This window comes from Pteropus vampyrus, unplaced genomic scaffold, assembly GCF_000151845.1.
Source record: "Pteropus vampyrus isolate Shadow unplaced genomic scaffold, Pvam_2.0 Scaffold93, whole genome shotgun sequence".
NCBI classification, from domain to species: Eukaryota; Metazoa; Chordata; class Mammalia; order Chiroptera; family Pteropodidae; genus Pteropus; species Pteropus vampyrus.
The window spans coordinates 1,917,032-1,933,012 of record NW_011888874.1 but is presented as its reverse complement, the minus strand read 5'-3'; the positions used below and the strand labels follow the sequence as shown (position 1 = coordinate 1,933,012).

The following is a 15,981-nucleotide window of genomic DNA, read 5'->3' as shown; positions in this document are numbered from 1 at the left end:
TGATTATATTCAGAACATTGGCAATGGTGTATTTGTGTAGCCTCTGGATTTTCTTTTGTTTCTCCAAAAAGTATTGGTTTTGTTTATTTGTTTGTTTTATTCATCGTTTAGTTTACTTTAGCAAACTGCTTCTTCTGGTGGATGTCAACAAAAATCCCTACTCAGTCCCTTTAGTCTTTAATTGAACTGCTTGAAGTCCGCCCTGTATATGCTCCCCGGTCTGGGCAAAGTCTGCACACAGGTTTCATAGCTCCTACTCTCTGATCCCTTCCCTCCTTGGATTTGCCCCTCGCTTTCCAGTTGTGGTGGTTGTGGTGAACTCTGTCTTTCAGCTTTATGGGGTTCTACTGAGTTTTAGCAGCCCTGCATGGCACTGGCTTAGGCCTGATTTCAAGTGATGATCCTTAAAAAACAGCGAATAGGTAGTATCATTTCTTTCTTAAAATTCCTCTCTAGTTTCTGTTTGCTTGTGGTGGTTCATGAGTCTTCTGATAGATTTTATAATGTGTCCAGAGTTGTTTTCTGCTGGAAAACTGGGTTTCAATATGAGCTACTCTGACAGTCCTGGAGATTGAACCTACTCGGCTTAATTTTTAACTTGCCCTCTGGTTATTTGCTGCTGTTCTCTCTCCCCTCTCTCCCCTCTCTCCTTCCTTCTGCCTCCCTTCTCTTCTCCCTTCCCCCTCACTTTTCCCTTTCCCCCTCGCTAAGCCCAGTCATGTCAGCGGTTTTCCATTTTCTGGACCTCGATGCTTCTGTCCACATAGTGCCAGTATTCCTCTGCCATCTCAGTTACCTATAAATTGGTAGTTGAATTTAGTAGCTGCTTAAGATTCACATTTAATTTGGGGAAGGGGAGGTTCATAGGTTGGGTGGTATGTTCTTTTATGAAGAGATGCACTTTGGGAGGTGTGTGTGGTTATGTTAGCTGTTAATAGTAACTATGCCTACTCTAATAGTAACTCTTAATTACAGATTGTAAAATGGTGATATTCTAATTTAGTGATTTTTCCAAATAGTCTGGGAACCTGTTGGGGATGATTGAGATTTTTTCAGGGGTTCTGATGCAGGACAAGGCGAATCCCCCCCGAGTAGATTCAAGTCCTACACTGAGGTAGAGAGGCTCTTGATGGAACACAGCAAAGAATCCAAGCACACACCAGAGTCAAAAGGAAGATTTATTAGCGAAGGGATAACGCTCCATAGACAGAGCGTGGTCTCTTCTCAGAGACAAAGAGTGAGAGAGTAGAGAAGGACAGAGAGGCAGAGAAAAGACAATGGGGGGACCCCATTCTGGGAATTCAGTTTATGTATCATTCTTAGTTTCTATGACTTAACAGTGTGAAGACTTTGTTTACCTCTTTTCCTGTGATGGTATGGGTATGCAGTGTGACAGGAATGCGTACATAGGGAGAATGCCTCTTGGCAGTCTCCAGCCTTTGATCTATAGCTTCCTCCTGGATTTTGGCCCTAGGGAATAAATGTAGGTTGACTTGAAGACTGTTTTCCCTTCATGGTATGAGTAAATGGTTGGTTAGTAAGCCGAGCAGAAATCTTCCTTTGGCCTGGCTGCGGGGCTGGTCAGCACATTGCAGTATCTGAGTATAGCTTGATTTAACATTTAGTTCTCATGCCCCCTCCTTACATTATTAGTTCCATAAGGTCAGAACATTTTAATAGTAATTCTCAGGCTGTTTGCTGTTTTTACTCCCATTCTCATGAGCATACAATGGAGTTTTCCAGAAGCTACACAACGTAAAAAGGCAGAAGAAGATGAGGAATCACTGTCTTCTCTTTAACCAGGCGTTAATGAAATGTGCAAAAATGTAAAACAGTGCCATTCTTTTCAGTAATTTTTTTGTTTTAGAAAATATAGCTTCATATAGCTTTTTTTAAATACGTAAAAGGTAGTTACGTCAACATGCAGTAGTTTTATCGTTATTCTTTAAGTACATTAAAACGACTCAGAAATATCAGTAGATATAGTGCATATAAACAAAGCCATTTGTGGTCCTCAGTTTATGTATCATTTTAACTGTTTTCAAAATAATGAGTTAGTTCCATAGTATCTTCCAACTATTAGGATTTTTTGGTCCTATCACTATGAAATTATTTATTTGATATGTTTCAGTCAGTTGCAGTTATTCTTATTGATGTTCAAATTGTCCCATTTGGATAATCTGTTTTGGAAACCTACTTAAAGTTCACCTCTTCTGCAGATCTCATTTTTACTTAGAAGAGCTTTGCCTGCATAGTTCTTTTTTCTTTTTTAATTAACCTGTGAGCCACCCATATATTTTCAAATGTTCAAAGAAAGTTAATTGTTTCTTCTCCTCCTTATGATTGATTTGCATAGGATGTGGTACAGGTCAAGTTTGCATCAGAGGCTTGTTTTGTGTTTGGGCCAGTGTGTCTCTGTTTCTTAGCCAGAAAGTTGCATTCCCAACCTTAGTCAGCTGCCTGGCAAGTGCATGCCTTTAGTCACCAGGACAACCAGACAAAGAGTGTCAGTACAGATCTATCACTTATCATTGAGCCTTAGATTGTCCTAAACAATGAATGAGTAGTGTTGGTGTTAGAGGTATTGATGCTGCCCCTAAAACATTGATAACCAACAAACAGTTCTTATTTCATATCAAGACAAGTAAGCTCTTCTTAGTATTCATTTCTACAGGAAATGTGATCGGACAGAGCAGCTTGCCCATTCTTGCTCCCTTGCTCAACTACTCATTTGTTCTAGTTGTATTATGGGAAATGTTAAAAAAAAAAAAAGTAAAACTTAACTCTGTAGCAAGACAGAAACATAAGCCTTTGGTTAATTTTTCCTTCTTGGTAAGCTTGATTATCAGAGTCATACTATCTTTGGGAATGAGAATGCTTTGCTTTAAGAGGCTTCACAGGTTAAGTTTAGAACAATTGGAACTAAGACACTGGTGGGAATTTTTTTCCTTTTTAGAGAATGATTCTAAAATTCATTTAAAAGAATGAAAAAGTAAAGCTAGCCGGGAAGAATTTATACAACAGAGAGTAAATAGGGTTAGCTCTACTTAGATATTAAATATATCTCTGTAGGCAATAATGTGCAGTATTAACTTAATAATAATCATACTCTAGTGCAAGATGCGGCACAGCTCTGTGGACTAGCTCCTGAGATATACTCTAATCTTTATGTATTTTAAATATGTATATGAAGTTGTTATAAAAGTAAATGAAGTTCATTGGTCCAGTGTGGTTATTCAGTAAACGGAGAGTCAATTAGAATGTTAAATGACATGGTATACCAAAATGAATTTCAGAAAAATTTTTAGAGTTAAAATTTTAAAGCCTAAAAATTTAGAAACTAGTTTCAAAGTATCGCCTTATAAGATACTTATTAATTTTAAAGTGAGAAAGTATTGACTTGACTACGGTAATTTTAACCAAGTCATCAAAGTTGATATCACCAGGAATAGGGCACATTGACATCACGTGCCTCCTGATAAGATGCACTGAGAAGGGTACAACATCACTTATGGTATTTTTTTTACCCCAAAATGTATAGCATGAATTGAATCATGAGGAAACATAAATTAAGGGACATAGTACAAAATAGTACAAAATTAGGGGACATAATACTGGCCTGTACTCTTCAAAGCTGCCAAGATCATGAAAGACAAAGACAGATTAAGGAACTGTTCTAGATTAAAGGAGACTCAGGCAGGACAGTTTTGGATTCTGTACCAGGAGAGCCTTTTCCTTTTGTTCCAGAGGACATTATTTAGATAATATAAAATGTTGATTTTCTGATATTGATAATTTTGCTATGGTTGTTATACAAAAGTGTTTTATTTTTAAGAGGTACATATTTATAGGTAAAGATTCATGTCTAAGTGGTTCAGAAAAAAATGTATCTATCTTGAGAGAATGATAAAGCAAATGTTAACCTTAGAAACTTCAAGAGTATGCAGGGCTTCTTTCTACTACACTTGTAACTTTTCTGTAAAACAAATTATTTAGTAACTAAAAAACCAGGCAAAACTAAATTATAGTGTTTCTGGATGTATAAACTTAGAAGTGGACACAAAGAAATGATTACCTCAAAAATTAGTAGAAAACGTAGCTATGTTTTTAACATTTAAATGTGTAAGGACTTTGTACACTAAAAGTAGTAGAAGAAATCAAAAAGTAAAAATTGATAAATGTGACTAGCTAAAACGTGGAAACTTGTTAAAGACATAGCAGACAAAATAATAAGGGAAACAAATCTTTTTGTTACCCATACAGGGTAATTTACATGTCATCTTAGTTTGAGAAAGTGGGGCAATTGATGACTTTTCTTGAAACTGCTGTGGCTTCAAAACGATAAAATAACTCTTACATTTATAAAATTCTATAATTTAGAATGCACATTCATGAATGAATGTGTGTTTAGGGGTGGAGAGTGCTTATCAAGCTCATGTTTCTCACTGAAGGAAGAAAGGGGGAAGGCTCCCTGCCCTGGGAAAACCACAAAACACACAACACAGAGCTGCTTGGACCAGGAATGGACACTTAACCATAGGAGTCAGCGGCTAATCAGACACTCTTAAAAAATTGAAGTAAGGGTCACAGGAGGCAGGATTCACTTGACGAAATCACTTGAATGGAAAAGGCAGTGTATAGTTGGGCCACGTGCAGTCTAACAAATAAAGAAAATTGTACTAAGATAGCAGGAGAAGGAATTAGACATAGTATGAGAAGCAGAAGTGATAAACTGTGTTTGGGGGTGGAGGTAAGTAAGGGAGGGCTAAGGAAACAGACACTCAGACCACCACCTCGGTCCCAGATGGCTTCCTCTTTGCAACCCAGGTTCCCATAAACTTTTTCTCTTGTGTTCTTGAAGTGCTGCTGTATGCTTCCCCTACACTTGTTTTATCTGACCTAGCGTGGCTGGATTTTCGTTCTTCACACCCTTACTCAGTTGTATGTGACATGGAGACAGTAAGTGAAATAAGGTCTGGAGTGTGCCGTGAGTTGTGTATACTGCCTTGTACTGAGTCTCCACGGTTGGTGTCCCAGTCATGCCACCGTTCTCTTTGACAACCCACGGACACTTGCTATTTCCACCGCACTTTATTTCTCTCTAGTGCTCCAAATATTTGTTTGTTTTATCTTTTTATTTCTTTGTACTTATCAGTTATTTAGAAAACAAGTGTGAAATATCTATTAATGCTCCCTGAAACTTATCTGGTACATTTTCTCTTTTATTCTCAAGGGAATAGTTATATGTAGTAATTGGCCCTGAGTCCTCACTCTTGGAAAGATCTTCCTCCAGGGGAAGAAAGGCTTCTTTCATTTTATGCTCATCATTCCACTGTTCCCCATGCACATTGTAAAACCAGTCTCTAAAACAGGCTTTTCTTTATTATCCCATTGAAATCGTTAGTATTCTTGGATGCTGGGGTGGTGTCATCGTAAACCCTCAGCTGCAGATCATGTCATAGAACAGAGAGAGCCGGTCTACCCAGAGGTAGCAGAGACACGCTGAACACCGAGAATGGTGCTGTCCAGGACAGGAAGCTAAGGCGCGAAAGCCCGAAGTCCCCGACGGCTCGTAGGTTACAGATCACAAGACACCGTGGGTTAAGGGTTCGGGATTGTGCTGGGAGCCGATTGGCTAGAGGTGAGGTAGGCTGATGTTATTTCTTCAGATCTTGAGGACAGTTCTGAGGTCTTTTCTGGTGTCCCTCTGTCCAGTCCGTGGGAAAGTAGCCAGGGGGTTGTTCCACCTTAGGACTTAGGAACCGAAACATAACTTAGGTCAAGGTGTCATCTTTAGCTCGCTAAAGGTCTGGACGTGTGACCATAAGTCAGGTCTGAGCTGCTGGCTTCTGCTGCTTGGCGGGGTTGCTGATGATCCGGGGGTTGGGGACGGGGGAAGGCTGGGTCTCTGATGGGTGTAGAAAGAGATGATTTCTAGAGCTGGGGTTTCAAAGTAAATTTAATCAAAGTCAGAAGGACCCTCAGCTTCAGTAAGTAAGACTTCTTCTGTAAAGGGGCAGCTAGTGTATGTTTGGCTTTGTGGACCATACAGTGTCTGTTGCAAGTACCAGCACAGCCGCCTAGACCTTAGATGAGCAAGAGGGCGCGGCGATGTCCCCTTAAACTGCAGCTGCAGCTGCTGCCATCGGCCAGACTTAACCCGTGAGGCGTAATTTACTGACCTCTGGCCTATATATGATGAGACTCTGGATCAGTTAACTTATTACTTCTGAATGAGTAAGTTGGTAAGCTGAATATTCTAGATCAGTGTATTTTAGAGGGAAAAGAGATCATTTCTACTACATGTATATTTCAGGGCTCTTAAGTTGCTTTCAGTCATGCAGCAGATATTTATTTAGAGTCTGCTCTATCAGGCACTGAGAGTACAAATAATGGTGAATCAGAGAAGGTTCCTGCCTCATGAAATTCACCTTTAGAAATTGTGAGATAAAGGGTGTGAAAATAGATACTCTGAGGTTTGGCTTGGGGGATGTTGCCCCTCCGGATTGGTGGGTCAGGAAGGACTTTCCGAGGAGGCCTGTGGGGGAAGAGTGATGATCACACAAGATGAGTTTGGAGAGTTCGTCTGGGGTTGACTCCTTCCTGCAGGGGAGGAGCGGGGAGGAGGCTAAATAGGCCAAATAGGCCCTGACAAAGAATTTGGTTCTTACGCTAAGGAAGTCATTATAAGGTAGTTTGTGCTTAAGGTAAAAAATGAGATGAAATAAATTGGATTTGCTGTTTCTTAAATCCAATAATCTTTCACGTATTCATATGTTTCTGGTTCACAAAGGCTCTGGTGTCTTAGTAATCTGCACGTACAGCCTGTGTGTTCCTGTTTTCAGTGACTCCGTTACATATGTTCTAGTTTTTGCTAGCACATTTTTATAAAACCATACAGTAGTAGGTCACAAAAAATAATTTTTCTCCCATCTTCTAAATTCCCACTGGGCTCATAATCGAATTAACATGAGACAGATTAACAGGAGAAAATGTCCAACATTTATTATGGATGTACATGCAGTGATGCTATGAGAATATGAGACCTGAAACTCATTAGGCAGTTGAGGTTTATATGCCATTCTGGACAAAGGAAAAGGAGGGCAGGGGTCTGCGATTTCTAAGGGAAAGTAGGCAATTCACAGGTAGAGGAGAAAGAGCAAATATGTGGTGAACAAATTCTTGCTAGGTCACCCAGAAACGGTGGGACAGAGGGAGGACTAAGAGATAGGCTTTGCTAGATTTCTCCCTGGCTGCCATATCGCGTTTGTATTATGGGGCTACGGTGATGCTCCCTTCCTTTAAGCAGGTTTTTCTTTCTTAATTCCTTTAGGCAGGTAAGGGGGAGGGTCAAAGGTTCTTCCTGAGATTTTGTTTCTTAATAATCACCTTAAAATTAACATCTCAACAAGCATATTTTGGGGTGGCCAGACTTTGAACCCCTTCACATTCCTAAAAAGATTTCCAGTTACCCTGTATGGATATGAAAGTTGGACACCGAAAAGGCCGATAAAAGACAAAACTAAGTTTTCTGCTTAGGGCACAAAATGAGAAGGCGATGTTCTTTGGAAAAGACAGTAATGCTGGGAAAAATAGAAGGCAGCAGGAAAAGAGGAAGACCAAATATGAGATGGACTGACTCCATAAAAGAAGCCATAGGAAGCAGCCTGTATGAGGTGAGCAGGGCCATTGAGGACAGGACATTGTGGACATCACTCATCTGTGAGGTCATCAGGCGTCAGAGCCACCTCAAGGGCACATAACACATACCTAAAAAGATGTATATAAATGCAGGACCAATCATTTCTCTTGCATAAGGCATATGGATAGTGTTTTTGATTCTTCAAGCATTTAGTGAGTATACATATAGATTCTTTACATGGCCCAGTACTGAGAAACACCTATCAGTTGGTGGTCTACAACTATTAGCATAATCACGCTAATGTAGGCTGGATGAGCATAGGAAATGTTAATAATGTACTTGTTTATCCAATAATTAACTTAGGTCATGACAGTATTTGATGTATTGAAATACATGAAAATATGAGATATTTTTCTGATTGTAGATTTTTAGGGAAAAGTAATTTACAGTAAAAAATTAATTTTCCTTTTAGAGCAAAATAATATGTTGATAATAGAATTTTGTATAAATTCATGGTAGCTCTCTAGAGAGCTTCTAATGGTATTTCTCAATTGTTAATATTTATTTCTGTTCATTTTTACTTTCTGCCTCCAAGAAGTGGATATTAGTTACTTGTTTCTAGAATTTTGTAATTCTTTAAGTTTCCTATTATTCCTGTATTTTGCGGGCCATATTATGAAATGTAATTATGTTACATACAGAAGGAGGCAGTAATCCTCCATCTTTCCAGTCAGAGAAAGGACAAAAAAGAGAGTGTGAAATCTAGTTGGATGTATATAGATTGGCTTAATGAAAAAAGATTTTCTAATTCCAGAGCATTTTTCTGTCCTTCCCATATTTTTATATCTTTCTGCTTAGAGGCTGCAAGCAGAGTCGTTTCACATTGTTTATTCTGTGTATCCTTTTTATGAAAACAAGGGTTTGCCTGAGTAAATGTAAATACCAATTCCAGCAAGTTTCTGCTCTATTTTGCTGTCCCTCAGAGCATTACAAAACTATCATATATCATCACTATCCTTACCTATTTTCCTTCTCAAACGTGATACAACACTGTTTTCTTACCCTTTTATATATGAGTAATTGAGAATCACTATGGCCGTTTCCTATTTTTGGTGTTCATAATTGAGTTCGTTAAATTGCTTGCACAGCATATATTTGTTACAATGATTTGGGTGCTCTGTTGGGATGCCTTCCGCCTGCCCTTCTTATTTTAGTCTTTACCGTGCTCTGGCTCCAGGCAGCTGCTTTGTCTAGATACACAAGTGGGCTTTCTTGCCTCGTGGCTTCTGGTTGGGCCCTGATGATGGAGGACATTGTCAGCGGATCAAAGAAAGGAAGGAGGGAGAGGTTAGGGTACTTTCTTCTTCCCTGTGGGATTTCTGCTGCGGAGCTGCATCATTTTATTGAAGGCCACTGTGCCCATCCAGTAGCCCTCTTAGTTCAGGTTCTGCTGACCTCTCCCTCCCGTCCCCTCCTCTGTGCTGCCCGCGGGCGGGTGTGCTGGGCCCTGCTGTTGCTAACCCTGGGAGCCTGTCCTCTCACTTGGGATTTCCTCACAGCCACCTGCGGTTTGTAAACAGTCTTTTTATTAAACTACCCAAATTGAGCGTGCCATCTGTTTCCTATAGCAATCTTGACTGATAAATACACTTTAAAAGATTTTAGAGTCTGTCAGTGGCTATTATAATTGCAATTCTGAAGTGGATTAGCAGTAGAATAAGGAAAAAAATATTCTGACAATTTCATGAATTTTTTCTCTTGGCTGATGTGTGATTTTATTTTTAATTCCTCCATAAGATCTGTTTTTGATTATTATCAACCTGTTTATTGAACAATTACTATGGCAGTACCCATTGTTTTAAGCATTGTGGCGAATTCAGAAGTAAATGAGACACATGCTCAGTAATTCTGCTGTACGGCAGTTTGTAATGGGTTTCGTGTGAGAGGCGCAAAGCCCTGAAGACTCAGAGGAGGTTGTCCCGTTTGACTCTGTCTGCTGCAGGGTTGAGGGGAGAGTGTTTCCTGTGTCCTGGCGAGACCTCCACTCGCAGTCCTTGCTTCTTACGTCGTCACTCTGTAACCCACTCAGACCGCTTACAAGACCAGGCCCCGAAGTAATAATAACCAACACTATTTGAAGTTCGTTATATATGCCCGCTCTGGGTGCAAAACGTATATTAACTCAGTGAATCTTTCCAACGTTCCTGCGAAGCGCAGGTTCTGTTATTAAACAGAGTTGGAATTCAAACTCGGGTAGGCTGGCTCCCTGGTGTAGGCTCATGATTACCACAAGCACCGCAGCACTGTGTTTATTATTTTACTAAAACAAAAAATAAAACAAGCAGAAAGGAGAACTCGATACTATCGTATCGGCAAATCTACAAACTTGAAAGAGCAATTTTAGTAGAATGGTGGGAGCAGAAGCCAGCTTTTCAAGGACTGAAATGTGAATGGGTCACAAGGAGATGGATGTAGAGACTGTGACATTATCCCAGATGTGTCCTTGGAACACTGTCTCTGTGAAATGAATCTTGCTGAATAACAGGTTTAGTGGCTAAGTAAATTTGAGAAATGCTGAAAGCCATATGTAGTGTGTGTATATATATGGAAAGGAAGTTTCCATCTGCTGGCCTAGATTTTACTAAAGCATTGGTTTTCAGACTCTGACCTATTTCACAATCACCTGGAGAGCTTGCTAAAACAGATTGCTGGCACTGCCTCCAGAAGTTCTGATTTCATAGGTCTTGGGTGGCTCCTGAAATTTTGCATTACAAGTTTTTAGGTAACTCAGAAACTGCCAGTCCAGGGAACGGGGGAATTACATTTTGAGAGTCACTTCACTTGAGTAAAATTCAACTGCCAAGAGTGGCAGGCATAGTTAGGATTTTGAGCAACATAGAAAATAGCCATTGTGGGGTAACAGTCAAAAATAAGAGCTGGCTAAGAACATCAAGGAACTTTGAGAGTGAGAGAGCATTACCTGTAGTGGGCACAGGCAGCTAGTCTTAATAATTTTTCCCTAGCAGTTTGGCCTGTCTGAGAGCAGGAGCAGAACTACTAGCACTTAGTACAGGATTTTAAGTGAATCCAACAGGCTGCTAATGTCAGATATTTATAAAGTCTAGCACCAAGGACTCCGTCTTGCTTTGTATTACCGTGATGAGTGTAAGACAGTACCTTTATCATCTGTGACAGTACCTTTATCATCTGTCTTTAACCCTTCTTCTTCTTTTTATTTGTATGTTTATTATTTATGATTCGTTAATTATTCTTAGTTTAAAACATTGTACATGGTAGTTAATAGGGCGTTTAGAATGCCAGACGAAATGTCTACGGTATTTCGTGTTCTGAACTGATTCTGTCAATTATAGCTAATAATGCTTTGGCTGTGGGCAAATAACTACCATGTCTTTTGTTTTCGTGTTTCGAATTTTTTAAATAGAAGAATTATAAACTTACAGTCTTCCCTTTTTTGAATGTAATTGTAAAGCCACAGAATCTTTTAAAATTACATTTTGGGAGAATCTTTAGTTAGGTTTCTGCCTAAGGATATAGTCCCATGCGGTTCTTTTTAAGTAGCTAGATATTAATTGGCAAAGACGGGCCTCTGGAGCAGGGTTCCCTACCACACCCCCCACCCCACCACCACGGACTAGTACCTGTCTGTGACCTGTTAGGAACCAGGCTGCACAGCAGGGGGTGAGTGGCCAGCAAGGAAGCCTCATCTGTATTTGCAGCTCAGCTCCACCTCAGGTCCTCAGGCGTTAGATTCTCACAGGAGCACAGGTCCCTTGTGCCAGAGAGGTTGGGGACCAATGCTCTACAGGGTTTGTAGCATTTCTGGTAGTAAGTTGTATTACCATTCCTGGATGTCTACACTTTTCTGGATTTGCCTCCAAAATGTGTTTATAATGAGATCATGTCGTAGCCTCGGCCTCACGTGTGTCAGCTGGGAGCCGCAGGCAGTGTTGGGAAACATGCTTGGAGTACGTGATAGGAGAGGAAAAGGCAGAGTCCTTTTTCTTGTCCTTCCTCCTCCTCCCTCACCCACAGTGAGCGGGTAAGATTTGAGAAGAATGCTTCTTTGAATTCTCAAGTCTTTGTCAGCCTTTTTGAAGCGAGATACTGTGTTCTTTTCACAGTGTTATAATTGGTTACTCTTTAAAATAATATAATTTTGGAAACTTTCAGACTTGCTGAATTTTTATAGCTTTACTGAGGAATAAGTAAATAACTTGTACATGTTTAGAGTCTAATTTGATGAGTTTTGACATATGCGAGGCTATACTACAGTAAGATGGCGCACATTTTCATCATCTCCAAGACTTTTCTTGTGTCCCTTTGTGATGCATCCATTGATCTGCTTTCTATCACTAAAGATAAGTTTACATTTTCTAAAAATTTGAAAGAGTTGAAATCATACGGCATGTACTTTTGGGAGTGGGCGTCTGACTTCTCTCATTTAGCATAATTATCCTGAGTTTATTCATGTAGTTGCTTGTATCAGTAGTTCCTTTTTATTGCTGATGAGTCTTCTACTTGGATATTCCCAGATTTACCTATTTACCTGTTAATGGTGGACATTTGGGTTGTTTCCAATTTCGAGTAATTAATAAAGTTGCTGTGAACATTTGTGTACAGATCTGAGTATGGACATGTGCTTTTATTTTTCTTGGGTAGATACTTAGAAATGGAATGGCAGGGCCATATGCTAGGTGTGGTTTAAGAAACTGACACCTTTCTTGCAAAGTGCTTATACCATTACCGTTTTACATTCTTGAGAATTCCAGTTGTTCCACATTCTCACGAATGAATAATATTCTCACTAACAGTGATATATTAGTCTTATTGTTAGCCATTCTAGTGGTATCTGTGGTTATCTATACAGTGGGGTCTCCGTGTTGTTTTAATTTGCATTTTCCACCTGACTAGTGACATTGGGCTGCTTATTTGGTGCCAGTGTCCCAAATTTTCTGCTCACTTGTAAAAAAAAAAAATTTTTTTGTCTTTTTTATAATTGAGTTGTAAGAATTCTTTTTATATTTTGAACTTTTTTGTTCTGCAAATACTTTTTATCAGTTGGTAGCTTACCTTTTCATTTTTTTAGTGTTTTGAAGAGCAGCAGTTTTTGATAAAGACCATTTTGTCAAATTTTCTTTATTCTCTTTATGTTCTTTATGTTCTATTTGAGTCCTTCATCATTTCATTTCTTTAATTTGTCTAAAAAGTTAAATATCTCAGATTCTCATGTTTTAGCCATGGTGGGAGAGGGGTATAGGAGGCAGCTGTAAAGCTAGAGTTGTATCAGCCTTATATTTTTGTTACTGTTGTTATACTTTAATAGCAAATTGTTTATGATCGCAGTAATTTTTATTCGTTCTTTTTGGCTGATTTTTAAACCTGTCAGGGATCTGCTACTGGCCCAGTTCCTCTGTTTTCTGGAGTCAGGGAACTGAGGTTCATAAAGGTTACATGGCTGTGCTGATGGCTTACATTTCATGATCCTTCCCAGACCAGAAATTCCTGAGTCCTCTTTAAATCCCATTTCACTATTTGTTTCCCTATGAGGTGTTGTTCTTTATGATGCTGTTGCTAAGATTTTACTGCATACCGTGACATGCTTAAATAAATTTAGTTTCTTCATTGGTTGCGTCTTCATTTCTCATTGTGATAAATATCCTCATTGAAAGCAATATTATTACAATTAACTAGGTTAGTTTTCTGAGAGAATCATAATTTTCCCCTTAACATTTCATTAAGTGAAGATGTTGATTTTTAACACTTTTGTTTTTTTAATTCTTTCCAAAGGTCTGTAAACAGATTTGGCTAGGATTATTTGATGATAGATCTTCAGCAATTCCAGACTTCAGGGATCCACAAAAAGTGAAAGAGTTCCTACAAGAAAAATATGAAAAGAAAAGATGGTGAGTGAATAGTTTGTATTTAGAACAAAGGCTCCCCAAGTCACATTACTTATGGGTAAGATTAGTCTGACACAAGGAAGGAAGAGGGGAGGGAGGAAGGAAGGAAGGAAGGAAGTAGGTAGATAGAGAAAATAAGGAGATAGACAGGTAGGTAGAAATAGACCCTTTATACTTTGGCTTTTTATTGGATTTGGTTTCCAAAAACCTTTACTTCTACTTTATCTTAACTCAACTGCAACTAGCAGCAGCCTATTCCTTATAATTACTAGGCCTCCTACCCTTTTTTGGAATGTTAGAATCCTTCCTTTAAATCCTTTACTAGCCCTTTTCTAGACATTTTTAGTCTTATAAAGCCTCCTTTCCTAAAATCTTTATTCATTTAGCAAGTATTTATTTAGTATCTTCTGTATACCATGCACTACGTTAAAGCTCTTGTGTAGTCTATTTATAATCCATTCACTTAATTGTGTCTCACAGTAGCTCTTTGCTCAAAATATCCCTTATTTCCTACCCAAGAAATCATTTACGTGGTTAAGAAGGGAGCATTTGTACTCCCATAACTAAATCTATCAGATGCTAATTTTTAAAAAGACATTAAAATATGTTGGACGTATGACTAGTAAACCTTTTAAAGCAGAGCAGGGAAGATATCCTTAGAGCTAGTGTTTAATTACTTCAGACCCTTAATTTTTAGCTATATGAGCACAATTTAGTAAGACTTACTAATAATGAACTCTTGGTTGTTTCTTTATCAATATTTAATAGTGTGTATCACTATTTAATAGTGGGTAAGAAGGTGAGGGGGAGAGTCACAGATCGAGGGAATAGATAATGAAGAAGTAAGTGGCCTGCTGTTTTCCTGAAGCGCTGTGTTTTAATAGAGAGAATGATATAGCCAAGAGCCTGTTTTGGTCCCGAAGGAATGCTTGCTGTCGTTTATGCGTGAGAAGCATCTCTGATTTTTATGCTCTGCGAACTTTGTGTTCTTACTGTTCTCTGGAGGAGGCTTTCTTCCCCCCTCCACAAGCCAAAATTAGCCAGGGCTATATTATAGTCATTAGCACTAGATACTTTAGATGTGAGTATAGATAAAACATACTAGTAAAATTTCAGTTCAGGAAAGAGGAGGATTTTAGAAGGCAGGGCGATAGTGCAAACGTGGTATCATAAATGGGTCTTAGAATGAAATATGTATATAATTATCCTTTTTATCATTTTAGTTTCTAATTTCCTAGGCCTGTAGTTAAGACCTTTCTTCTCGTATAGCCTTGCCTAATTTTTGATTTTCCAACAGTTTTATTTCTACCAACTTAGAATGTTAGTTTGAATAGGGCTTAGCTGGGATTTTGAGATAGTTTAGCTTCAGTTAGCAAGTTTGCAAGAGAAAACTGTGTGACCAAGAGTTGATAGAATTAAAACCACAGGACCTTCCCCCACCCCCGCCCCCGCATTTATAATAATAATAGTAGTAGTGGTATACAGTAATAAAATTCATTCGAACCATAACCCAAATAACCGTAAACCTCAAATAATTAAAATTTGTGTTATTTTTTTCTGTCCTGAGAAACAGGGTAGTAGTAGTAACAAGTGTAACGACAAATGCACACTTTAACTGTGAGAGGGAGGAGGGAGTGACCAGCATTTAGCAGGGCCAGGACCTGTGCACTTGGAATGCGTGCCCCAGCACACCTGTGACGTGTCACTAGCGAGCAGTGCCGCGGGCTTTTAATGCGTCGTAAGGACTGTCCAGACGCAGACTCCCTAAAAACCCTTACTGTGGGCGACTATGCGTAGCACAGTGAGGCCATTGTCATCTGAAGGGGTTTTGAAATTGTTCTTTTGACCAGTTTTCAAACTTACTTCCTACGTTATACAAGTTTAGCTTACTTTTAAAATCAGATGAGTCTTTTGAACCAAATACTGTTATCTAGTTTTATCTTTTGATAAGATGTGGCCATACTCAAAAATTGATATCAGTGATATGCCAAATTATGGGAGAAATAACTTCTTCTGTACATTCTCATATTCCGTCATCTCTCCCATTTACTGGAAAAAACGAAGTAGTTTTATTGTTTGTGATTATTATATAATTTGATAATAGCTAACTCTTTTGTAGCTGTCACCTGTACCAGGAAGTGTTCTAAGTATTTTATAAATGTTAACTCATAAATTTATACCTCTCAGCAACCATTTCTTCATTTTATAGATGAAAAATCAGAGGCACATGAGGAGTTGAAGTAGCTTGCTTTAGGTTTCATAGCCGTTGAGTGGTGGAGCTGCAATGTGAACCACGTCTCTGGAGTAGAGAGGTGCTCTTAACCATTCTCCTGCTTTTCGCACCTACTTGATATGGAGGGTGGAGAGAAGGGTAGGATAGGACAAAACCAGGAAATACAGAACGAGAGATGCAACTAA

The 15,981-nt window shown here is 39.0% G+C and overlaps 1 protein-coding gene across 2 annotated transcripts in view; it reads left to right on the top strand.

The window, feature by feature from the left end:
- The window catches only part of AGFG1 (ArfGAP with FG repeats 1), a 66,591-nt gene that overhangs the window by 23,544 nt on the left and 27,066 nt on the right, over positions 1–15,981 (top strand). For both annotated transcript variants that reach the window (XM_011364059.1, XM_011364058.1), the window contains exon 3: positions 13,451–13,566. In XM_011364059.1, coding sequence (XP_011362361.1) covers positions 13,451–13,566 — 116 coding nt within the window. The remainder of the gene's footprint in view (positions 1–13,450; positions 13,567–15,981) is intronic.